The sequence below is a fragment of the Gekko japonicus genome, unplaced genomic scaffold (assembly GCF_001447785.1).
Source record: "Gekko japonicus isolate JY-2015 unplaced genomic scaffold, Gekko_japonicus_V1.1 scaffold15, whole genome shotgun sequence".
NCBI lineage: Eukaryota > Metazoa > Chordata > Lepidosauria > Squamata > Gekkonidae > Gekko > Gekko japonicus.
The window spans coordinates 1,992,119-2,019,221 of NW_015165830.1; the positions used below are offsets into that span (position 1 = coordinate 1,992,119).

The 27,103-nt window shown below is 43.7% G+C and overlaps 1 protein-coding gene across 1 annotated transcript in view; it reads right to left on the bottom strand.

Annotated features, from left to right (window-relative positions):
* Positions 1–19,411, bottom strand: part of SLC9A3R1 (solute carrier family 9, subfamily A (NHE3, cation proton antiporter 3), member 3 regulator 1) — a 65,243-nt gene extending 45,832 nt beyond the window's left edge. The window contains exon 1 of the mRNA XM_015410730.1: positions 18,720–19,411. Coding sequence (XP_015266216.1) covers positions 18,720–19,175 — 456 coding nt within the window. The 5' untranslated portion in view covers positions 19,176–19,411. The remainder of the gene's footprint in view (positions 1–18,719) is intronic.
* Positions 19,412–27,103: the final 7,692 nt, after the last annotated feature.

Below are 27,103 nucleotides of genomic sequence, written 5' to 3' on the forward strand. Positions count from 1 at the left end.
TATGAGCATCTCATTCTCTTCCTGTTTAGATGGGACCCTAGATTTAGTTCCTTTCTACAGAACTGCATAACAAGCAGGATCCAACACACGTGTCCTTGCATTATAGCCACTGCCAGAGTTAAGTAGCTTAGCAAAACTAGAGTGATTTTATTGTGAATGCACTCTGTACTTGTCTTAATTATATGAATTTTGCATAATCACATCTGACCCAGTACTTCCATGCATTTCATAACCCTTGGATCTTGCCATTTACAACTTTTTCTCCTCTTTGCAATCTCATACATTTATGTCTGCCTAGCAAGGGCCCATTACACGCAAGCTATAATCAGGCTGCTTATCTTTGTTGCAACCACCTAGAATTATCATCATGACTCAAGGGACATGGCTCCCTCCCAATTCATGTCTAGAACATAAGAAGAGCCCTGCTGGATCAGACCAATGGTCCATCTAGTCCAGCAACCTGTCTCACACTGGACAGCCAGCCAGTTCCTCTGGACAGCCAAAAACAAGGCATAGAGGCCGAAGCCTTCCCTGATGTTGCCTCCTTGCTCTGGGATTCGGAGATTTAGCACCTCTAAATGTGGAGGTTCCCCCTCAGTCACCATCACTAGTAGACATTGATAGACTTATCCTCCATTAATCTATCTAATCCCTTTTTAAAGATGTTTATTCCTGTGGCCATCACTACATCCTCTGGCACTTAATTCCACATTTTAATCACACTCTCTGGTGTGATTACCTTTTGTCTGCCCTGAAGCTACTGTTCATCAGTTTCATTGGATGCCCTCAAGTTCTAGTATTTTGGAAGAGGGAAAATAATTTCTCTTCGTCAACTCTCTCCACTCCATGAATAATTTTATAAACCTCTATCATGTCCTCCCTTAGTCATCTCTTTTCTAAACTGAAAAGTCCCAGAACTCTTCAGCCTTTCCTCATAGGGAAGGAGCTCCACCCCACCTAGTCATCTTAGTTGCCCTCCTCTGTACTTTCTCGAGTTCTACAACGTCCTTTTGGAGATACGGTGACCAGAACTGTACATAGTATGTCCACATTTGTTTACTTTCCCAAAGAACTCCAAAAGGTTGGTGAGGCAGGACTTCCCTTTGCAGGGGCATTACAATGGCCATTTTTTTTCTCAATCCCGTTCCAAATATTCCCTAATTTACAGCTTGCCCTTTTTACTGCTGCAGCACAATGGATTGACATAGTTTCATTGAGCTATCCACTGCAACCTCAAAATCCTTTTCCGTATCATTCTCAGCAAGTTCAGACCTCATTAGCCTATACCTGAAGCTGGGATTTCCCCACCCCCAATATGGATCACCATATCCTTACCAACACTGAGCTTCATTTGCCACATTATCACCCACACACCCAGTTTATGGAGGTCCTCTTGGAGCTTTTCAGTCAGCCTTTGTTTTTACTATTTTGAATAAATTTGTGACATCTGCAAACTTGGTAACTACACTACTCACCCCCAGTTCAGATCATTTATGAATAAATTAAATGAATAAATCAGCCCCGCCCCCAATACCAATCCTAATGGGACCCCACTGCTTATTTCGCTCCATTGTGAGAACTGCCCACTGATTCCTACTATTTGCTTTCTGTCATTTAACCCATTTTTAATCCATAAGAGAACCTGTCGTCTTATCCCATGACTGCTAAGTTTGCTCAGGAGTCCTTGGTGAAGTACCTTGTCAAAAGCCTTTGGAAAGTCCATAATGTCTACTGGATCACCATTGTCTACAGGCTTGCTCACTTTCTCTAAGAACTTGAAAATGTTGGTGAGGCAGGACTTCCCTCAGCAAGCTTTGTCCCTCTATGTGCCTAACAATTATATCTCAGTTGTAAACTGAACGAGCTGGGCTGGGAGACAGAACCCAGGAGAGAGCTGCTGGGAAGGTATGTTTTTGCCTTTCCTGAACTGCTAAATTACAGGGAATAATTAATTAATGTTGCTTTGTGAGAGGACAGAGTTTGAGGGTGAGTGGATGCTTATAGCCTTCTGGAGAGGGGTGTTTTTGTCTGGGTCTGTTTGGGTCTTTGTCAGGTCTGTTGCTCATTGAGCAAGGTCCGTTTGCCTGGGGCTGATTGCAGGCCCTACCCTCTGCTGTTGCTGCCGGGAAGTGGGGGCTGTGGGCCTCTGAACTGTAAGGCTTCTACCTAGGCAGAGGCACAAGCCGAAGGGCAAAAGTCAAAGGGCTCTTAGCTTGTGGCTCTTGGCCTGGGGACCCTGAATCATTCAATATACCTTTAAACCACTAAGCAGTTAAGAAGGTAGAAAGCCAGCAGGGGCTATCCAGTGTTTTGCAGAGAGTGCCACATGTACAATTATCTGCCCACTGGGTAGAAATCATGGGTGTGGGCTCACTGCATGGAGCTTGTGGCTCTCAGGGAGCAGATATATTCCCTTGAGGCTAGGGTTGCCGACCAGGAGAAGTAGAGGCAAAGAGAGAGGTTTGGGGAAGAGACCCTCAGGGACTTACCAGAACAGTCCAACTCCTGTGCAGACAGTTCTTCGGCCGTGATGAGTGAGAGTCTCTAGAGTGAGAGTCTCTAGTTTGGAGGGCATCAGTCTCAGGAGAAGGGATCCCTCAGAAGGGACCCCTTCCTTGGGCAACATACCAATATCCTCTCATACTAAGGGTACCCCTGGTGGGCTGGCAGGAGGTGGGCTTCCGGTAGTGGGTAATTCAATCATTAGAAATATAAAGAGTGGGGTCTGTGACAGGTGTTTTGACCACATGGTGACTTCCATGCCTGGTTGTTGTAACCATCACGTGCTCTCTAGACAGATTGATAGCACTGGGGAGAAGTCAGCAGTCATGATGCACATTGGCACCAATGACATTAGGAAATGTAGTTGTGTGGCCCTGGAGGAAAATTTTAGATTACTAGGCAGAACGTTAAAGGCCAGGACCTCAGAGGTGGCATTCTCAGAAGTGCTGCTGGTTCCACGCACATTGCCAGCTTGACAGGCACAGATCAGGGTCTCAATGCATGGATGAGAAAGTGGTGTTGGGAGGAAGGGTTTAGATTATTTATTTGTTTATTTGACTTATATCCTGCCCTCCCTACAAAGCAGTCTCAGGGTGGCTTACAAAACCGTATAAAACACTAAAACAAGAAGATTAATAAAATCGCAACAATACAATCCTAAATATAATAAATTATAAAGTGCTAGTACAACTAATATAATGATGGGCGACATTTGCAGCAATCACAGTATGCAGTCATGATAGTCTGGGTTGTGTCAGGCTGTTGATGGTATAATATTGATACTGATGTTACTATTGATGTTGGTGTTGGGGCCAGGGCCTCCCTCTAAGGCTCCCTAATCGAAGGCCTGGTGAAAGAGCTCCATCTTGCAGGCCCTGCAGAACTGTAAAAGGTCCCGCTGGGCCCTGATGTCCTCTGGGAGCTTATTCCACCAGTATGGAGTCACCACAGAGAAGGCCCTGGCCCTCGTCCTTGGGGCCTGGAAGGGCCAGATGGTTTTGGGACCCCGATTGTGGGGAAAGGTGGTCCCCTAGGTATGTAGGCCCCTGACCATATAGGGCTTTAAAGGTAAGAACCAGCACCTTGAACCGAATTCAGTATGCTATAGGCAGCCAGTGCAGTGCTTTTAGCGCAGGCTGGATGTGGTCCCGCACAGGGAGACCCAACAACAGCCCGGCCGCCGCATTCTGCACCAACTGCAGCTTCCGAATTTGGGAGAAGGGCAACCCCATGTAGAGAGCAATACAGTAATCCAGTCTCAAGGTGACCATTGCGTGGATCACTGTTGCCAGGTCATTGCGTTCGAGGAAGGGAACCAACTGCTTAATCATCCAAAGGTGGTAAAAGGCTGACTTCACAGTGGCTGCTACCTGGGCCTCCATCATTAAGGAGGCATCTAGGAGCACTCCCAAGCTCCTAACCTCTGGCACTGGCACCAACAGCACCCCATCAAAGGTCAGGAGTGGGATCCCTACCCCTGGACCGCTTCCACTCAGGTATAGAACCTCCATCTTCATTGGATTCAATTTCAATTGACTCAGTCTAAGCCAACTAGCCATGGCTAGAGTCGGACCAGCTGCCCAAGAGCAGATAGCACTGGGTGTCATCCGCATATTAGTTAGGCCCTGGAGAACTTTCTGGGACAAGTTGAACGTGGACAAAAGAGACCGGCTTCACTTGAACCAAAAGGGAACCAGGCTATTGGTGACTAATATCAAGAAAGTGTCAGAGCAGGTTTAAAACTAATTCTGGGGGGAAAGCCTCCAGTTCAGGAGAAGTCAGTCCAAAGGTACAATTCCATAATAACTCAGGGTAATATTGATAGGAGTGTACTAGAACTTGGGAGTGAGGGCATGATGGTGACTGATGGCCATGTGTGGCGACTAAGGGGCCAATGGAGGCAAGGGTTACTAGAGAGGGAGTTGCATTATAGGTGCCTATATGCCAATGCTATAAGTCTGTGAGTCAAGATGGGGGAGCTGGAGTACTTGGTGTTCAATGATAATTTAGATATAGTAGGTATCTCAGAACCATGGTGGAATGGGGAAAATCTGTGGGATACAGTCATTCCTGGGTATCTGCTCTATGGGCAGGATGGGGAGGGATAGGCTGGAGGAGGTGTTGCATTGTACACCAAAGAGGACATAGAATCAAATAAGTTAGAAAACATCAGGGGCATTAACTTCCCAACATAAGCAAGATAGGTGGAAATACTGGACTCTAAGGGTTACTAAAAAGTGGGGGGTGTACTATCACCCACCTGATCAAACCCTTGAGCCTGCTCTTGAAATGGAGAAGGAAATAAAGTGACTAAAGCAGATAATGGTATTACACTGGGAGATTTCCACTACCTTCACATTGACTTGGTAAAAACATGCTCAAGTAACGCTGTAGAAATAAGATTCCTAGGTATCATAAATGACTGCTCTGGAACAGTTGGTCACAGAGCCAACTAGGGGTGTGCAAAAATACTCCCAGTATATTTCGATTTGGATCTACTGGACCCCAAAAAATCCAGTATTTCCGAAAAATCCTGGATCCCAATACTGGTATGGTATTCTAATCCAGGATTTTCAGGAAATCCTGAATTTTCTGGGTCCAATAGATCGGGGGGGTTCTTTTTTAAAGCCAGCCTAACCCTGGGGCTGGCTTCACTTCACCTGCAGTGTGGTTTAGGGGGGGGGGGGAATACTGTTCTTTTTTAAAGCCAGCCTAACCCTGGGGCTGGCTTCACTTCACCTGCAGTGTGGTTTATACCGTACTGCAGGAGAAGCTGGCCCCAGGATCTATGTGTGGCAGGGCAGTCTCTAACGATTAGACTACAGCTAGCGATGGACATGAACTGGAAAAAATGTAGTTTGTATCAGTTAGTGGCCAAACTACAAACTGAATCAAACAGAGAGGTTTGTTCACAAACTAACTAGTTCATGGCCCTGCAAACTTCATTAAAAGAAACCACAGTCCTTTTCAATGGGTTTTGCAGAAAGCCTGAAAAACAGCTGAGCAGCAGGGATCAACATGCTTCCCGCTGCTCTGCTGTTTTTGCAGCTTTTGCAGGGAACAGAAAGCAGGGGTTTAAAGGGACTCCAAGTCCTTTAAAACCCTTGCTTTCTGAACTGCTACAAACTGCTTCAAAAATTCATGGACCTTCATGACAGTAGACCTGTCACAAATTTCAGTTCACAAAGCATTAACTGGGCAAAATTCATGATGCCATTTTGCTTCGTGGTTTGTTTTGTGCCCATCCCTAACAACAGCATTTGTGTTTTCCTGCACAATATTTGCAGTTTCTCCTTTTATTCTGAGGATAGCTTTTAATGACCTTTGACAGGCAACAGTCTGTACTGCAGTATCTGCTGCTGGTTCTCCAGTATTCGACCTCCCCATGATGTTCTTATTTCTGTTGTCACAACATAGCATAGCTGTTCAAACTAGACATGCTCCAAACAGAAGGAGTGTCAGCTCAGACAAAACTTCCCTTTTAAAAAAAGAAAAAAAGTTAGGAATCAACTACTGAAGAAGAGAGTTCTCAGACAGAACTCAAGAAAATGGTCTAGAATGAGTAGGCTAGATGCAACACCCTTCCACACACCAGCCTTTAAATATGAACTTTTGCCAGGGGCATCTTCCACTAACCAACAGCTGACAAATCCCACCAAGAAAACTGTTTCTGTCACACCTACCCTAAGTCAAGAGGACCAAAAGTAAGGGGCCATTAACATTCTTTGGTTAAAGAACAACAAGGAGAACTATTAACAGAACTATATACAATCATGAGCAGAACCAGTGATGGCTCAGCACTGACAGCAAAGTCTGACTTCTTTCTAGCAAACCTCAAAGACACCCTCCCACTCCTTCCCTGATCACATCCAACACAGCTGGGGCATGCAGGCAGACTACACCAACTTCAAGTATAAAGTTTCCTATTCCCCTACAATGCCCTAGCATTAAATCACAAGACAACTGCTAGCCACACTTGAAAGCTTTGGCCACAAGTACAGACTTCCAATAGCAGACTCATTACCTCTCTTTTCTCCAACTCTCCCCACACTCAAAGCTGGAAACATTTCACTCTTACCTATATAGACTATGTAGGATAAGAGTTATTTGACATCAGAAAAGCCCATTCCTGTCTTTTCAAGTGAGTTCCCTCAATGGAAGAATGCCAATCCAGAACTGTGATTCATGCAGAGATGCAACAGGCAGTCTCTTCTGAGGATCCTGCTGCATCACTATATTAGTAGCAATGAACTAATCCCATCACTCTATGCATATATCTCTTGAAGCATACAGTCTGATCCTATACATACTTATTCAAACATCCCCCTGATTCAGTGAAATGCATAGGACTGCACTCCTAGCTAAAACCTTTGAACCTGAAACCAAGCTGGTTTGGCACTCATCTAATGTATCATCTCATGGAATTGTTTAAGCAAAAAAAGTTTAATAAGTAACTTAAAGAGCAAGAACATAATCACATAAAACCAATGGATCCAAGGACCCATTAGTGCACAGATTGAATCTTCCCTGCTATCCCCTCTCCCCACTTTTGGCAAGACACAAAAAGACTGCATTAGGCTGGAGTGTGTCTTATCCCATGGCTCATCCTTTAATAAGTTTGAAAATGTGCAAGGGTTTTTTAGGGTCACAGGCAGATTCTTATTATTCATGCCAGAATTCCGAGTTGTTGGGATGAAGCTTGGACATGAATCATTTTTTTTTTACTGGGGAAAGATCAATTAAAGGTTGTGTATGATGCCTAGAGGTGATTTTATTCCACTTTGTTGGTTGTAGGAGCTTTGCCACAGCCCGCAGGTTTTTGAAAGTAGGGTTTCATAGGGGAAAGTGGTGTTGGAGCAGAAGAATGAAAACATCTTTTAGGGATAATTCATGTGAAACGAACCACCGCTATTTCTTAATAATTAAAGCAGGAACACCAGGAGAATAGTACGTTAAGTGTAAGCTTGTTTTCTCTAACAGGGACATGAAGAATCTAAAAAAAATTTCAGATCAACATCTCTGAGGGAGCAATAAACCAAATGCTTATTATTATTTATTCCTGTTTGTTGGCTGTAGGAGATTTGCCTCAGGTTTTTGAAGGAAGGGTTTGAAGGAAGGATGGTGTTGGTACAGAAGAACGGAAACATCGTTTAGGGATAATTCCATGTGAAGCGAACCACCACTGTTTGTTTATAATCAATGCAGGAACACAAGCGGAATAGAACATATGCGTATGCTGGTTTTCTCTAATAGAGCTAGGAAGAACCACAAAACATTTCAGATCAACATATCTGGGAGAGCAATCAAGGAGATAAGCCAAATGCTCCTTAATGTGCCATTTCCCAGTCCAATCAATAATTCTCCCTCGAAAGGTGCATATGGAAAGTGATATTTTACAAGGTTCTAGCATTAGAGAGGTTCCTGTAGGTGTCCTAGGTGGTATTTCATAACTTCTTTGTATATTGTTTTGGGTACAGGAATGGGTTTCCAGATAGAACCTGAGATAAAGTATGACCCCCGAACTTGATAGAAAGGGCTTGGGGTACAAGGCATTGATTTTATCATAAATCTTTCCTATAGCCTCAGCAGTTATAAAAGTCTGAGAGGTTAGAATCTGAAGAGTATCCTTCTCAGGACACATCCTTTTCCTCAGTGAGTAGGTCAGGAGAGGAGCAACATGGAATTATGTTTAGGCAGTATAGGATTGGGAGTAAGCAGCGGAACTGAAGAATTAATGAGAGTTTTGAACTAAGGTATGGGGGGCCCAAGTTCAAATCCCCACTCTGCCACAGAAGTTCACTGGTTGACTTTGGGCCAGATACACATTCAGAGGTGGGGGGGGGAGATAAAGACAGTTTGGCTGGTGGGTGGGAAGGAGAGAAGGAATCTGGAAAAGGGGACAGACTACGGGGACCTTCAAAGAAGGGAAAAGAGAAAATAGTGGAATGGGGCAAATAAGTTTCCTCCCCACAAGTCCTGGCAGACCCCCAACTCCCACTTGCTTGTCTCCAATGCTGTAACGCAAGGTGAAGTCTCAGAGAAGGCTGGCTAGACTGGCATGAATAGCTTAAGATCCCCATCTTACAATGGTGTCATACAAGGCTCTTGGATTAATGAACTTGTTACTCTCCGCTTTTATGAAATCAGCTAGACTGAAAGAATATACCCCCACTATGGTATCAGATTAGCATCAAAGGCACAATGCAATGGCTTACTTGGAAGGCAAGTACAAAAAGTATTTCACATTAATACAAGCTCGCTGCAAGGTCACTTAGCTAGGTCAGACAGTTATTACCAAGCACACAGTGTGAAGGTGGATTTCCTTTCCCTATTTCAGAGCCAGTTAGGAGGCGTGTTTTAGGTCTTGTATTAATCCTGGTTTATTCCTGATTAACAGAGTGTTTCACAACTGCCAGTTTAAAATCAGCACTAAACCATTCAGCATCAAAACTGCTGGGGTGCTACTTAAAGGCAAACCTGGGTGGGGCTGATACTGTTACCCATATGGTCTTCTATGTGGCTCGTTTTACATTTATGTCAGTCCTTCAACTGCTACACTTGTGAGATCCATGGTGCTGGCAGGTATTGTACCAGCGCTGTGCACACATTGACAGAAGGTGCAATTTAAAGGCAAACCTGGTTTGCATGGAACATCATAAGGGCAACCAATTATTAGTCAGTTTGGGGGGGAAAGCAAAGTCTACCTTTTAACCTAGAGATGTCAAACTCATTTGTTAGAGGGCCAGATCTGACATAAATGTCATTTTGTCAGGCCGGGCCATGAGTGACATAAAACATAATGCCAGGTACCAAAGATACAAACTGTATAAAGGACAGCAGCTGGTAAGCTCCGAGTTGGTGTATCCTCACTGCAAGTTTCCTTGGGCTGGGCTGGGGGTGCAAAGGAGAACCCACATAGGCAGACTGGAGAGGCAGCAAAGCAGCAATGGGTAGATGCTCCCACAATGCTTTACTGCTGCAGATAAGGTTGTTCCGCTGTGCTGAAGCCACAATGGAGTGGCTCCGCCCACTCCCCCCATCACTCCCTTGCTTGCACCAGTTGCTTGCGGGCTGCATAAGAGCCCTGGATGGGCCGGTTCCGGCCCCCTGCTTTGACACCCCTGCTTTAACCATTCCATTATATATAGTTTAATTTGACAGCACAATCCTATGCAAAGTCATTATAGACTAAGTCTACTGGAATCAATTCTGCATAGGACTGCATTGTTACTGTAAGGAGTTACTTACAGTTACTATTATAGAGCTTTTAGTATCTGCAGGACTGTAAAAAGGTAGCTTGCCTAAAGCTGCCTAGTGCGCTCCGCAGAGAAGGAAAGTTTGAACCAGAGGCCTTCCAGATCACGGCTCATGTTGTCACCCACTCCTGGAAGGGGATTTGTGAACTGCTTTTCTCCTACATATTAACAAGTATTTTAATCTACAAAAGAAGACCTGAATGAACCTTGGATTCAGCTAATGGGCTATTTAGGGAAGTGTCCATGCAGTCATGGTGCAATAAAGTCTTCAAGTTTCAAAGAGCCAAGCACTCTTCCTGACAAGGTTTTCTTTGCCTGCCCTGACAAAGTATCCCAGATTTTTAGCCGCAAACACAATTCCACCTTTCCCCCCCTGTTTTGTGGCCTCCCTCCACCCTAAGAACTGTTCACAGAAATCATCTTAGGCCGCTTAATGTTTTTATGCCTATGGCTTATTTTTATATTGATCTTTTTGGCTTGCTCTTTTTGGCTGTATTATTTTTATTTGTAAGCCACTTTAAGCAAGTCCCTGGAGGTGGCATATAAATGTACTGAATAATTAACTAGCTATATAGTTTTCATAGCAGGTTACCACCCCACCCTTTTAAGATAATGAGATGGCATCATCCATCATAAAAGTACTATAAAAGATAAAGAGCAAGTTTCCTCATTTAGTTATTACATTTAGAAATTTATGGCTAGCATATGCCACCAACACTGAGTGTGCTTCTTCAGCATGACATATGAACGTGGCCATACACGTTGTCTTACAAAGGTAGCTGAATGTCATTGACCAAGGCATTTTAAAACAATCCCACATATTGGACAACCCATACTGGCTACTACAGTAGAACCTTAGCCCAAGGAGACCATCACCAGCCACGGCTCATGTTTACTTATTCCAAGCTGTTTACACCAATTTAGTCTTCCACTTGTATCTCTATGAAAAGGTTAACTGCATGCTGCTCTTACCCCTTAGTAGTTTACACTTGAACGTTAATGAATTATCTCTTGCCTCACCCAATGGGGTGGACTCCAGTTTCAGCAAAGTAAATACAGCAATTACTTCTTGGCATTGGAATCAATGGGTAAAGGGTAACTTTAAGCAGCATGTGAGACATAGGGCCAAAGGGTTACAGATATTTACACACAACCAGCATAGCAGTTATATCAACATCATTAGCGCAGTACTGATAAAAAATGTAGCACTTACAGGATGTCATTTAAGAACATTTGGGGGAGTTGAATTTAGAACAGCAGTTTGGGATCCTCAAATAATACACAGGCAGGTGGGAGAGAGGATCAGTCATTAACACTATTTTGCCTACCACTGTAAATAACATTCCATATAACTCCAAATCACAACGTTGAATATACCTTAGATCAAGGGTGTCAAACGTGCAGCCCGCGGGCCAGACTAGGCCCACGCAGGCCTGCAAATCGGCCCGAGAGCAGCTGACTCTGTGCTGCTTCCCACTTCCTGTATCTATCATCGCAGCTCCTTCTGGCCATGTTCTCCTAGTTCCTGCTTCATAAGAGAAAAAGAAAGCCTTCCCTTGATTGGCTGAGGGCTCTTCCCCCATCCCTCTCCAGGGAGGAAGGGGGAGGAAAAGTCAGAGAGAGGTGAGAAAATGGCATCTTGTGGGACTTCTAAGACCAGCAATACTTTATTCCAGGTAGAAGCACACCTTTTCTTCAGAGGGAGGGAGGGAGCACCCCAGAAAAAGAGAGAGTCCTTTGTTTAAGACCCCAAATGTTTTTATTCCAGGTATGGGGGGGGGAGTCCTTGGTTTAAGACCGCAAAACGTTTTTATTCCAGGTATGGGGGGGAGAGTCCTATGCTTAAAACCCCAAAACGTTTTTATTCCAGGTATTGGGGGGGGGGAAGAATCCTTTGTTTAAGATCTCAAATTGTTTTATTCTAGGTATTGGGGGGGGGGCCCTTTGTTTAAGACCCCAAAAATGATTCCAGGTATATATATGAGGGGGGGGGGGGGGGGGGGAGAGAGAGAGAGACCATCCCATGGACCTTGGAGAGATCTCTCTTTCCATTTCTAACAGAGGGGTTGGAAGAGACCTAACAACACAGCTTGTATTCCTTATTAGTGAAAGGGAGCAAGAGTGCAGCAGCACCTTAACGACTAACAAAATGGCAGGGAATGAGCTTTCATGAGTCACTGCTCACTTCTTCACATACAACTCGAATGTGAGTCCATCTGTCCTTATATCTTGGAGAATGAAGTGATTTCAGATACCAAAAGACAATAGCAGGCATTGGAAATGAGAGAAGAAACCTAGGTCTCAATTCAGTCCAGGAGTTTGTGCTGCAATTCAGCAGTCTCTTTTTCTAATCTCCCTTTGAAATTCCTTTGTAAGAGAACTGCTACTCTTAGGTCAGCAACTGAATGCCCTGGAAGGTTAAAATGTTCCCCCACTGGTTTTTGAATCTTGTGGTTTCTAATAATGGTAGAAAGAGTAAGAGTCCAGTAGCACCTTTAAAGATTAACAAAATTGTGGTAGGGTATGTGCTTTTGTATGTCACTGCTCACTTCTTCAGACTTATTTCCATTTATTCTCTGCATCCTCCTCCAGACTAAACCCTCCTGTACCAAATTGAGACCTAGGTTTCCTGTCTCATTACCAATGCTGATATCTCCATGCCTCTGTATATCACACCAATGCTGATATACCCACCCCTCTGCATATCACACCTAATACAGTCATACCTGCTATTGCCATTCGGCATCTGAAATCATCTTTATAAAGTTTGTATCTCTGGTGCTTGTGTTACATTTATGACACACATGGCCTGGCCTGACAAAGTGACATTTATGTCAGATCTGGTCCTCGTAACAAATCAGTTCAACACTTCTGCCTTAGATTCTGTATTTAGTGTCAAGAACCTAAGGAAAAGTAACAGAATTATGGTCTCTTCTCTCAACCTACTGGAATTCAGGACAGACCAACATTTTCATGAGCTGAACACAGGTGTCCTGACCTTATATTTGCCTCAGCTCTCATGCTGGGGGGGGGGGGCACATTTACAGGGAGACTCAACTGATGAGTGGGAGGCAAATAACCTCAGCCATCTGCTCAGCCCTGTGAATGCCCTATGATAGTTCTTAACCCCTTTTTTCCTCAATAGGCTCTTCAACCAAAAATAAGCCTGCCTGGAATAAAAAGCATTGAGGGAGCTTTTATAATGAAGGGTTAATCACCCACATGATACTTGATCTTATTGCAAATACCACCCCATCTTTCCATTCATATAACTTCATTCCAGAATACCCATCGACAGCGGTAATAAACAGTTCTTCCCTCAGAGTCATTTTGTTAGGGCAAACAAAATTAAGTACCCATGGAACCCATCCCCACTAGGTATTATGATGGCCATCAGCATTTTTTTAAAAAAAAACCAACCTCATGGAGGACAGTCGGTATGACTACCATATCCAGCCCCTAAATGGAGGTAACCCACGAAATTTACATTCAGCACCTGACATCTTTTCTCCCCTGTTTTAGGGGACCATACTACTACAAAGCACTAGATTCTCACTTATAAGGAAAAGCGACAGCAAAATAGGAGACAGGGTAATTGCTCAGTCTGATTAGGGAAAGCAGAAAGAGCAAAGACTTTGAGCAATGAGTTTAAGCAAAATAGTAAGTTTAGATTCAAAACTACAAGGTCCATTCTAACAGAGGTAATCAGTTACTATGACCCGCCACTCATCCCCACCTGGCTCACTTCCCAAATGGCTGCTTAGCCTTCTCTTTCCCCACCCCAGTGCAGCGACAGGCAGAGAAGTGGGCAAACAAGGCAAAGACAGCAAACAACTGGTTCAATCTTACCTTCTTCACCTACTCTTGCCTGGTTTCATCCATTGCCATCCAAATCCATTTTCCCCCTGGGAACATCTGCACAGGTGCACATTTTGCTATCTTGGTGGGACTGTACGGCCAAATTAGTTTCTTTAAATAAAAAAAAGCTCAGGCCTTTTTTGCAACCTTGGGCTTGCAGAACCCTCCATTGTAGCCCTGGCAGGCCCAGTCGTTTATAGTTGTTTTGTATAGATTCATTATTATATTGAGGGATGTTTTAGTGCATTGATCCCTGCATGGCACATAAAGATGCCACAGCACCAATAATATGTTTCTTGACACCCACTTGCTTCTTGAACCTAGGAGGGAAATCCTCCAGATGGTCTTGAATAATACAGAAAACCCAGGGAGCTTCAGGCTATTCCCTACTACAGGACAACCTGCAAAGTACTGAGCTTGTCCTGAGCAGATGTGTTACAGCTGTGTGTCCTTGGTTAGGCTACAGACAAAAATTTTCTCATGTCCCTAGTCCTGGAAACCTTTCAGTGGCCATAAAGAGAGCAAACCCTTCTCTTTGACTGGAAACTGACACCAAACAGCATTTCTCTGCAAAAGCAAAGAGCTGCTTTCAGCTTCCCCCTATATCATTGGAGCAGGAGATGCTTAGAGAGACCAGGAGGTTATCTCCTTTGCATCTGGGGAGAACACTCATTCATAGAGTCATAGAATCAGAGTTGGAAGGGACCTCCAGGGTCATCTAGTCCAACCCTCTGAACAAGGCAGGAAATTCAGAAATACCTCCCCCTTCACACCCGCAGTGACCACTGTTCCATGCCCAGAAGATGACAAAAAACCTCCAGGACCCCAGGCCAGATTGGCCTGGAGAAAAATTGCTTCCTGATTCCAAAGTGGCGATCAGCATTTCCCTGGGTGTGTAAGAAAGCACATGAACTAAGCAGTAAGCACTGAGGCAACCCTTCCTGACCTCCCTCCCATGATCGGCCTAAGTTCACACAATCCACATAGCTATCAGATGACCATGTAGCCTCTGTTTGAAAACCTCCAAAGAAGGTGGAGAGCCCACCACCTCCCAAGGATGCCTGTTCCACTGAGGAACCGCTTAACCGCTCTGTCAGGCAGTTTTCCTAATGTTTAGCCAAAAACTCTTCTGATTTAATTTCAACCTGTTGGTTCTGGTCTGACCTTCTGGGGCAACAGAAAACCACTCCATACCATCCGCTATATGACAGCCCTTCAAGTACTTGAAGATGGTTATAATATCACCTCTCAGTCATCTCCTCTCCAGGCTAAACATACCTAGCTCATTCAGCCTTTCCTCTCCAGACCCCTCACCATCTTTGTTGCTCTCTTCTGGACATGCTCCAGCGTGTCTATATCTTTCTTAAATTATGGTGCCCAAAACTTGAACACAATACTCTAGGTGAGGTCTAACCAGAGCAGAGTAAAGTGGTACCATCACTTTGCGTGATCTGGACACTATACATCTTTTGATACAGCCCAAAATCCCATTTGCCTTTTTAGCAACTGCATCACACTGCTGACTCATGTTCGGTATATGGTCTACTAAGACCCCAAGATCCCTTTCGCACATACTACTGCCAAGACAAGTCTCCCCCAACCTACAATTATGCATTTGATTTTTCCTGCCTAAATGAAGAACTTTACATTTATCCCCAGTTTTCCAGCCTGTCAAGATCATTCTGTATCCTGACTTCGTCTTCTACCATATTTGCTACCCCACCCAATTTAGTATCATCTGCAAATTTAATAAGCATTCTCTCTATCCTTTCATCCAAATCACTGATAAAGATGGTGAACAAAACAGGTCCCAGGACAGATCCTTGAGGCACTCCACTTGTCACTACTCTCCAAGAAGATGAGGAATCATTCACAAGTACTCTTTGGGTGTGATCTGTCAACCAGTTACAGATCCACCTAACAGCCACAGGATCCAAACCATATTTTTCCAATTTGTCAACAAGATTATTATGTGGAACCTTATCAAAAGCCTTACTGAAATCAAGATTAACTATGTTTACAGCATTGCCCTGATCCAGCAAGGTAGTCACTTTTTTTTAAAAAAAGAGATAAGGTTAGTCTGACATGACTTGTTCTTGAGAAACTCATGCTAGCTCTTACTTCATACAGAAGTAGGTACCTCTGTTGCAGGTCAACACTTGGCTTGGAGCCTCCCAGGCTTTTCATGACTGAACACACTCAATGGCAAGCATTCATTTTCTGGCAGTCCCCAGTACCCTCTCAAAATTCCCAAAGTGCCTGCAGGCTCAATGAGATTGGGGATTCCTGTTTTAGTGGGTGCTATTTGATTTCGCAGGCTAGTTTGCAAGGTCTAGTACATAGTAAAAGGTAGGAAATAAATGCATACTTCAAAGCATGAAAATTGTCCTTTCCTTAATTCTACAACAGATGGCAGGGTACATGCACATGTCAGAGTCTTAGCACCTCTATTTAGATATTAAAGAACTGTGAAAGTCTTCATGTGCATTTAAGGAAAAGTGGGCTATATTTCCAAAGGATTGTAATCCAAAATGTAAAGACAAAAGCCAAGCATCCAAGAAGGAACAAGGGGTAAAGACCTTGGAAAACTCAGCAGAGATCCTCTCTTTCTCAGCTTGTATCAAATCTTACTAGAGGCTCACAACATTGTTTGGTTCACTAATACAACCAAAGAATTTTGTCCTCATTGACTCAATGTTTTTTCCACTTTCTACCATTAAAACGGCAAATTGCTTGGGCCCAGGGTACTTGAAGGGCTACCTCCACCCATGCTGGTCAGCCTGCCAGCTAGGATCTTCCTCATAAGCCCTGTTCTGCATGCTCCCACCGTCCGAGGTGGGGCAAGTAGTAATCAGAGACAGGGCTTTTTCAGTGGTGGTACCTTGCCTGGGGAATGCCTGTTGTCTGGAGGCCCACCTGGAGCCTACAATGCTCTCTTTTCAAGTGCCAGGCCAAACGGCCTCTGGTTACCCCCCAGGCTTTTAACTAAGGGGCTGGCCTTTTAAACATCTATAGTCTGTTTTTAGCCAGAGATACATTTAAAACCAGTTTTAAGATGCTTCATGTTTTATGTTGTTTTACCTTCTGCTGTATCTGAATGGTGGATTTTAATAATTTTATTTCATAAGCCATCTCGACAGGTATCCTGGAGACACAGCACAGAAATTTCCTAAGTAACATAAAGTGCACTATTTTAGACAGATTTTAGAGAGTTTTTTAGAGCCATTGGGGAAGATAGCATTGATATCTATCACTTGATTGGGTTTATTTCCCTTGTCTTTTTATCCAATCCTACCTTGAAGGTTTGGGAGGTACTGCAGAAGAAGAAGAAGAAGAGATTGGATTTATACCCCACCCTTCACTGCCCAAAGAAGTCTCAGAGAGGCTTACAAACTCCTTTCCCTTCCCCTCCCCACAACAGACACCCTGTGAGGTAGGTGGGGCTGAGAGAGCTCTTGACAGAAACTGCTCTTTTTCTAGAACAGCTGTGCCAGAACTATGGTTTGCCCAAGGTCACACTAGCAGGTGCAAGTGGAGGAGTGGGGAATCAAACCTGGTTCTCCCAGATTAGAGTTCGCACACTTAACCACTACACCAAACTGTAATGAGTTTGTTGCCTGTATCACACTATTGCCATTTATAGTTCAATAATGTACAAAATCTACCAAAAAAAATCTTTTAAGAGGCCAGAACTATCAAATTCCTTTTTCAGAGCTTGGAGGAGGGAGACAGGGAATATAAAAGATTGGGCAGGTAGATTAAATTAAAGATAGGGCACCATCTCATTTTCTCTAGGAAGATTTTGCAAAAGAACATTTTTTTGTTCCATCTATATTTAGCCTAGTGGGACTAGATTAACAGTATGAACTGTTTGTTTTGTCTGCTTTTGGCACCTACTGCACAGCAGAAGTTTCACAAATTACTGTCTTCTTTCAAGACCAGGTAGGTACCAAAAAGCAATTCATGTCAAGAAGCACCAAATAACTGAATGGTTCTTTCCGCTTGGGTGATCTAATGCTGGAACAGAACAAGATGAAACCTAACACCAACCTGTCTCTGCCTCTTAAAGAACACCCTGATCTTTACCTTCCAGTTTGCTCCTGCACCCAGTTGGGATACCAGAATCACACTGGAGGCCCTGGCACGGAACTGACTGCAGTTGGGGGGGGAGCCACAAAGAGCCCCTCCTGATCTCCCCCCAGCTATCTATTTTGCTCTCTCTGCAAGCTGAGACTCCGCATCCCTGCCCGCTCATGTGGGTGCCAGAGGGGCTGCATTCAGTTTACACATAGCAGAAGCAACCCGCTTTTCAAGAAGAGGTTAGGTTTCATAATGAGAGAGACAGAGAGGGAGGGAGGGAGGGAGGGAGGGGGGAGTTGGATTATTCATCCGCACCAGAAAGAGAAGGGGAGGGGGAGAACCTCTTTGACTGACTCGCTCCAGAAAAAGCCGCGGGAAACTGTAGGATTAAGGGGAGGGAAGAGCGCTCCTAATTAAGATATACTTCCTTATAAATATGCAGCAAGTATCCGCCACTGCTCCTAGCTAGATCTGCACGCAGCAGCCACATTGCTTGACTTTCCGCCGGGTTACCCTCGAGCCCCAAACCCAGCGCGACGAAGGGGCACGTCAATATTTCTAACCCACCCGGGTCCTCGCGGATTAGGATTTCTTCAAATCCAAGCTCTTGCAAAGACATGAGTGGCGCGGCAGGCAGCCGATCAGCTCACAGCGATTGCCGGCCACTTCCCTGGCAGGTGGCCCCGTCTGGCAGAAAAGCGTCCGGCGTAACTTCTTGACCGACAAGAGGATGGAAGACTTGGGGAGATCTTCGCTGTGGAACTGCCGCCCCTCACTCCTTCATTAGAGCTGCAAAGCCTCCTCCAAGGATCGGCCCGCAAGCCTAAGGACGCCTTCCTGAGAGTAAGCCCCACTGGCTCAAACGGGACGTGCCTCCAAGTAGGCCTACGAGAGATTACTCTCTTTTTAATCGTCCTCGTGGCTTCCTGGCTTCCGCCTCCTCACAACACCCCCCCCCTCAGCCCCCTGCGGTGCGCGCCCTCCGTCCCCACCCCCCACCCCGGGAGTGACCTAGATTTTTACCCGCTGGACAACGTGGTCTTGTTCCTTGTCGTCCCTTCGCTCCGGTTCCTGCGGTGAGGCAGCCTCCCGCGGCTGCTGGTCGCCACTCTGCCCCTCCGCCTTCTCGGCGGGCAGCGCGTGGACCAGCTCTTCGCTGCACTCCAGGCCCAGCTTCTGCAGCCGCTCGTCGGTCGCGGCGTCCACCACCAGCAAGCGCACCAAGCCCGGCGAGTTTCGGATGCGAGTCACGACTTGCTGGTGGCTCTCCTTCTCCACGTTCTCGCCGTTCACCTCCACCAATCGGTCGCCGGCCCGCAGCCCGGACTTTTCCGCCGGGGAATCCGGCTCTACCAAACGGATGAATTGGCCCACCTTGCCCTTTTCCCCGTGCAGGTGGAAGCCATAGCCGTTCGGCCCCTTCTCCGGGCAGCACAGCCGGGGCAAGTGCTGGGAGTCGCTCCCTACCCCGTTGTTCATGTCCCTCCTTGGAGCCGGCCAAAAGTCGCTCGAGAAGTTAGAAGTGGCTTCAGTGGATGCCGAGACGCGGCCTGGAGAGCGCCGGCTACCGGGCTTCGCAGCAGCAGGTGTGCCCGGCCCGGCCCAGACTAATCCAAGAGCAACAGGACGCTGCTTGCAGATACAACAAGCAGTCGCCACTCCACCTATCGCGGCTTTTCTCGGGGTCTGAGCGTTCCAGAGGCTGTCAACGACACCTTATCAAGGGGGCGGGCGCAATTCCCAGAGGACCTACTTAGACCAATGGGGCAAAGGGAAGTTGCACGGAGGGAGGAGTAGAGAGGGGCACCGAACGTGCTCCACAATAGCAACAGTTGAATCGGAGGAAGGGATGATGTATAGCCCCTCCTCCTCCTCCTCCATTGGTTGTCTTGATCCTACACACACCCACGTGCGCAGCGCGCAATCTTAGGAAGTATCAAAAGTGAAACCCCTGTGAAGAGAAACTTCAACTGCTCCCTTCTAGTTTGTATGTCTCCCTCCCCCCCTCTTCCCCGCGATCATTACGTTGAGAAGGCACAAATTCGCTTGTTAGGAAGAAAATCTATTTGCCAGGAAAATCGTAATTGGCACATAGCCAAAAGATTTAAAAATGTAGATTTCTAACTTCAAGCAAGAGTTTCAAGGGGGGGCAATAACCACAGCATTGATTATTATTGCTGCTGTGCTTGTTTTTCCCCCTCTTCAAAATCCTTTTCCCTCCAGTAGTTTAAAAATCTACGTTTTATTTTACAGAGAAATCCTCACCTCCTTATGATAGGCCCAGTTAGCCAAGGCTGCTGACAGTCACTACTGGTATTCAAAGATTACCACCACCACCACCCAATGTTTTAAAAAATGAAAATTTAAAAGGAAAAGGAGGTGTAGAAACAGTGAGAAAAGTACAAAAATGAATGAAGAGAAAGGCGTTCACACCAATGCTTAAGGGAGGGGGGAACCTCTCAAGGAATTCTCTCATTTTAACCATTCCTTTAACTTGAAAACACAGTAAGTGCTTTCTTGCTGCAGAACAGTGGTTTCTAGGATTTCAGACAATAACAAAACCACACTGTGTAAAATCTGGCTACATATATTGTAGAAAATCTTAGAAAATCAATCACACACAAAACGAGTAATTTACAAAATCCTCAGATACTTGTGATTCCAAGGATAGCCTATTGTCTATCCATTTCAAAAGTTCTTTTTCAAGAATTGCTCTTCCCTTCTTTAGTCTTCAAGTCATACAAAATGCTTTTCTTAGGCTGTCTCTAGTCAGAACACGACTTTACAGCAGACAAAGGCCCCTGCCACATGGGGGGAAAAGCAGGGGCAAAGTGCAGCTTTTTAAAGCCGCACCAAAAGAGACATGCAGCGGCGGGATCACATAGCTCCCCTGAGCCACCGCGCACTTCCTACCCGGCACGATCAGATGCCGGGGGGAAGCCACTGAAAGGGGAGCGAGGCAGCTGAACTGCGCATGTGTGCGCATGCGCAGTTCGGCCGGGAGCCTAGATTGCTCCGGACGACGTGCGCGCTGGCGATCCCACGGCCGCGCTTGATGCGGCGGTCCCGGTAAGTCCTCCTCTGGGGATGGTTCTTTTTTACTGTGGGGACGGATCGGGGACGGGTGTGTGCCACTTCCCAGATGTTGTGGTGAGATCGCGCCCGTTTGCTGCGCCCCCGATCCGTCCCTCTCCCGGGCCAAAACTTTCCGTGTGACCGGGGCCAAAGATTCAAATCGGCAGTTCAACAGAATGCAAATCTCCAAAATATCATGTGAAGCTTCAAATCATTCCAGTACGGATATAGATACTCAGCTATCCATAGAATCATGAGTGGGAGTTCCATTTACAGAGTGAGGTGTAAAAAAAAACCCCAGGCAATAGTGGGGAACGAATTCATGAATTTACATTTTGCATGGTAGAGAAATACTAAAGGTCCTAAACAAGTTGTGTATTGTTAGCCAAATTGCTTTATTTCTTAATAAATGTGGGGAATTATGAGTATTAAAGGGCAATAGCATTGTGGGACCAATGACCTATGTATATGGGAGTCCGATTTTTCCAGAGCCCAGACACTGATGCTAGATGTACTAAGGCAGTAATTTCTTTTCTAAAGATTCTCACACATACAATATAAAAGCAAGCATACACACAAGCAATACAGACCTGGGAGTTCAGATAGAAAGGTACAGAGACGGTTGCAGGAAATATCGTTGGCTGGGTGATACTTTACCTGTCTGATGAGACGAAGCGACTCGGCAGTGAAAAGAGATAAAAACTATGGAAAGGGGGTCGTGTGTTGGCCAGCAACATGCATGGAAGGTTCCAAACAGCGCTAGGAATGGAACCAGCAAGATAGGGTGGGGTTAGGAGAGAGTGCAGGCAAGAGAGAGAGTAGTGGGGTGATGCTCTTCTTTTATACCTGACTTGTGACTTGAGGCTGATGCCTTGTTGGTCACATAGTCCCCAAGAAATAGTAGAAAAAACTTAAACTGTAAATGGGTCAGAAAAAGGGATTAATCACTGGGCAACTGAAATAATGCTTTGCCTAATAGTGACACCTCTCAGGAGGATGGGTAGAGACAAAAGAGAGAAAAGAGTAATGTTCTTGCTACATTGCCAGTAGTTGATCTTAACGACCCAACGGTGTGCTATCTTGATGGGTGGATGGAGGACGTGATGGCCCATCAATCCCATCATGGAGTATATCCTTTTGTTTAGGCTGAAGAGGAATACGTGCTTCACCTGGTGATGTTAACATGCAGGGGGGGGGGATGCCTGCGTGATGAAGAAGGGAACTCTACATGGCGTCTGCAGAGGAAGCACATGGCATGGCTTCCTTCAATGATCTGTTGCTGGTTCCATGTGTGGAGAAGTCAGGGTAGCTGGCTTGCCTTCTAATGCTGGTATTGCTGTAGAGGTGCAGGAGCGAGAGGCATTTTGTAGTCCATGGGTCCACATCTGGTTAGGCACACTGCTCCAGTGCAAGGTTCCCCTTGGCTATGGCACATGTTTTCAGTCCAGTACAATGGCACAGTCTCACGGCTACTTTCTGCCCATGGCCCTGACTGACTTATTTCACAGTCCAGCTTTGCAGTCATATTTAAGAGTCTTTAGAAATGCTTTAAAAAGCGGATGCTTGGCAACGGTATGTATATGCAATGATTGTACTGAGGATTTTGTAAGTTACTAGTTTTGCACGTTATTGATTTTCTACGAAACATGTAGCCAGTTTTTACATGATGTGGTTTTGTTATTGTTTGAACTTACCATCGTGTTCCCTGTATATATTATGTTAAGATTTCAGGTCAAGCAATGGCCCAGGCTAGCTTGATCTTATCAGATCGTGAGAAGCTAAGTAGGGTTGGCTGTGGTTACTCCTTGAATGGGAGACCACCAAGAAGTCCAGGGTCTCTATGCAGAGGAAGGCAATGGCAAACAACCTTTGTTAGTCTGCTGCATTGAAAGCACTATGGGGTTGCCCTAAGTTGGCCATAAGCCCTCTTCATGTTTTTTTTTTCCAGTCTTGCCCACTGAGACATAAGTTGGCTCTGAGTTCACAGCACTTTACACACACACACACACACACACAATAGGTTACAGTGAGCAATTTTAGATTCCAATGGAAAGATTGAAGGTCAAAGAAGACGGGGACGGCAAAGGATGAGATGGTTATGTCATAGATGCAACGAACATGAAGTTGAGCAAACTTCAGAGGACGGCGGAAGACCGGAAGGCCTGGTGTGATCTGGTCCATGGGGTCGTGAAGAGTTGGACTCGACTGTGCGACTGAACAACAACAACATGGAAACGTCTGGCTCTTGCTGAAGCCCCAATAAGAAGTTATTTATATTTATATTTATGGCATCATGTCAGCTTTTGCATTGCTTTCAAGAGAGCAAAGGGAGATAGGTGGGCTGCCTGGTTTCCCAGGTCCCCAGAATAACCTGGACTTTGAGAATTTTGACTGTTAGAAGCAACGTTCCCTCTAAGCTGTGGAGTCTTGTGAGCAAAAATTCTACTGGCATTAAAGTTGTGAGCGAGCGATTTGGCTACTGCATAAATCAGTTTGCTCTGGAGCCATCCTTCCTGAGCGAAGACAAAAATCTGTGAGCTGGAGGCTAAAAAACTGTGAGCTAACTCACACTAACTCAGCTTAGAGGGAACACTGGTTAGAAGGTTGTCCTAAAAAAAAAACCCCCCCCCCCCCCAGCCTCCATGCCAGACATCCTGTATCTCTGTGGATGTGTGTCTGGCTGAGCATGATCTCTAGCTCTGATTTGTTTTGTTTACACTCTCCAGATCTACCAATGTTTTCAACAAAGGTGAGAGGTGCCATGGCAGAAGTGCTTTGGCCTAGTTAGTCTCTTAGTGAAGAACCAGAATACTGAGCAGGTCTGTGCAAACTTCATGTTCATTGGGCTCCCACCAACAATGAGTATTGGTCCTCCTATGCACCCCATATGTGTGATCACTATATTGTGTGAACTGGGCAGTGCATAAGTTTCCCATTCATGTATTTCTCCTAGTATGGAGGTGGTCAATAAGGCAGGCTCATCTATCAGGTGCATTGTAGGGACTGTGTGCTCCTGATATGTGCAGTTGGCAGGCTCCCCCTTCACATGAACGTAACATTTTACTTATAATTTCTTCTTTTAAAGGTATTTCATCTTTTCTCCAATACTTGGCATACAATATTCTCGCAGTGGTTAATACATGTATAATAAGATAAAAATCATCCTTTTTACAATTTTCTGGTCTTACAGTCAATAAAAATAATTCAGGGGTAAAAGGTACAATTCAACATTTTTTGTAATATTTCATGAATCCAGGCCCAATATTTTTTAACTCTTATCACACATCCACCACATATGGAAAAAGGTCCCAGGAACTTTTTTACATTTCCAACAAGCATTTGATAAACCAGAATAAAATTTTGCTAACATATCTGGTGTCATATACCCTCTATAAAACATTGTATAGATATTTTTACATTCATTTTCCATACCTGAGACCATTGATCTAGGTGTATATTATGTCCAAGATTTTGTGCCCATTTAATCATACAGTTTTTAACTATTTCACCTTATGTTTTATGTTCCAACATTAATGCATACAGTTTTTAACATCAGTTTTTCCTCAGAATATAACAAGATTTTATCTTTTTCAGTTACTTTGGAACAAAAGCCTGTTGGTTTATCTTTAATATATCTTGATTGAATTTGTACAACCTCCCACCAGCTAAGATCGGGATTTAAATTTTTGATGTTTTCCGCTAATTTTAGCTCATTTTTATTGTTCAAAAGTTCATCAGATTTTAGCATAAAAGTCTTAACAGCCAAGTTTGGATTTGTAAAGGCTTCCAATGGGGAGACCCATTTTGGAATCTTAGTATGAAAAGGATTTTTAACTTCTTCCCATACCTTTAATAAGGCTTTCGTAATAATATGTTGTTTAAAATATTTATGGGTCTCCGCTTTCTCATACCAAACAAACACATGCCATCCAAGCAATGTCATGTCCCTCCAGAGATAAAATTCTAGGGTTTTCTACCATAATCCATTATCTTAACCATGTCAATGTTGCTGCTTTAAAATATAAAGACCAGTTTGGTAATGCAAAACCAGCTCTTTCTCTTGCGTCTTGTAGAGCTTTCCATTTTACTCTTGGTTTCTTTCCCTGCCATATAAAATGTTTCACCAGTTTGTCTAATTCCACAAAGTATTTCTGGTTTTGAAGAACAGGAATCGTTTGAAATAAAAAAAAAATTAACCTAGGGAGAGTTCATTTTTATTGTTGCAATTCTACCCATCAAGGATATCTATAGGTTTTTCCCATCTTTCAAGGTCTTTCTTAATTTCTGGAATAAGTTGCATATAATTGTCTTCTATCAAAGAGTTGAATCTGTTTGTTATATTTATTCCTAGATATTTCAATTTATTCTTAATTTCCAAGCCTGAAAGTAGCTGAATCTGTAAACTTTGCTCTTTAGTAATATTTTTGTTAGCATTTTTGTCTTATTAAATTTTATTCTCAGTCCAGCGATTTGCCCATACTTTTGTAGAGAATTTAAAAGCTGCGTAATGGATTCCATTGGATTCTCCAATATAAAAACTAGATCATCGGCAAATGCGTGCAATTTATATTCTTCTCCTCTAACTTTAAGGCCTCTAATATTAATATCATTTCTAATCATGTTTAATATTTCAAGTGCAAATATAAATAATAATGGTGATAGTGGGCAACTTTGTCTGGCTCCTTTTTGTATTTCAATACTTCTTGTTAAGTCTCCATTGACAAGAATTCTCGCTTGCTGTCTGGTATAAATCACTTTTACCACTGTGAAAAATTCTTTACCACATTGTGAATTTAGTAGTTGTTCAACCATAAAGTTCAAGTTGACATTATCAAAAGCTCTTTCAGGATCTAAGAACAAAGCCATCTGTTTTTCTGGATGCACTTCGAAGTATTCAATTACATTTAGTATATAGTTCTTACATTATTTCTTAACTGCCTTTTGGGTAAAAATCCTGTTTGGTCTTGATGTCTTATTTTTATCAAAACTCTTTTCAGTCTTGTATCCAGGATAGAGGCATATATTTTGTAATCCACATTAAGTAATTAAATTGGCCTGTAATACTTAATTTCTTTCGGGTCCATCTTCTGTTTATGTATCAAAGTTATTAATGCTTCATTCCAAGTGTCTGGTATTTTACCTTCTGTCAGTATATCTTGTATAACCAATTTTAAAGGTAACAACAGTTGATCTTGAAAAGCTTGATAAAATTCTGCCAGAAAACCATCTGAACCTGGAGTCTTCCCTTTTTTCTGTTTTTTCAATGCCTTAGTCATTTCTGAAAAGGTTATTGGATCATTTTAAATTTTTCTTATGTTCCTCTGTAAAAGCTTTCAAATGATATTTTTGTAGAAATTTTTTAACCTCTTCTTGACTGGCTTCTCTCTTTTGATATAATTTTTGATAGGTTTCAACAATGTCTTTTAATTCCTGACACATTTTTCACATTCCCATGGTCATCTTTCAGAATTGTAATAGTTCTCTTTTATTTTTCTTTCCTTAGTTTATAAGCCAGCCATCTTGTTGGTTTGTTGACACTTTCAAAATAATTGTGCTTCGCAAATGTAATCTTTTGGGCTATTTCTTGTGTCAACAAACAGTTCATTTGGTGATGTAGAATTTTCAACTTCAGTTTCAGACTTTGAGTTGATGAGTCTTTTTTCATTCCTTGTTCACATGTCTCAATTTGTTTCTTAATTTGTATAAATCTCTCATCTTTTCCCCCCCTTTTTTTCCTTCGCTGATGGCCCAACCTCTAGCATAGGCCTTAAATGCATCCCAGACAGTACTAGTAGGCATATCTGGTTGAATATTTTGTTCAAAAAACATCTGAAACTCCTTTTCCATCTTTGTCAATAAAATTGTGTTTAGAGTGCATCTATTATTTTTTTTAACATCTTGCAGCATGAGAAGCACAGGGTTGTGGGCCGCAAAAGTTACTGGTAATATTTCCACTTCCAGTATATCATTTATCATTGATGTTGATATCCGATTCATGTCAATCCTTGACCATGAGTAATGTCTTGTTGAATGAAAGATGAGGTCTTTTTTGTTTGGGTTTCTTACTCTTCACGCATCAATCAAATTATATTCTTCTGCTAACTGTAGAAAGGAGTTAGGAGATTCATTTCCTTTTCTCTTTTGTTTTGTAGTTACTGTTTTTCAGTCTACAAGACTATCAGAAACTGCATTATAGTCTCCCAACACAGAGATCTGATCAAAATTCTGTTTGGATATGTGTATGTAAAAGACTATAACATTTTTCATGATTTTGATTTGGCACATATATGTTGGCAATCAGGGTTATCTTACCTTGTCTTTGAATTTGAGTT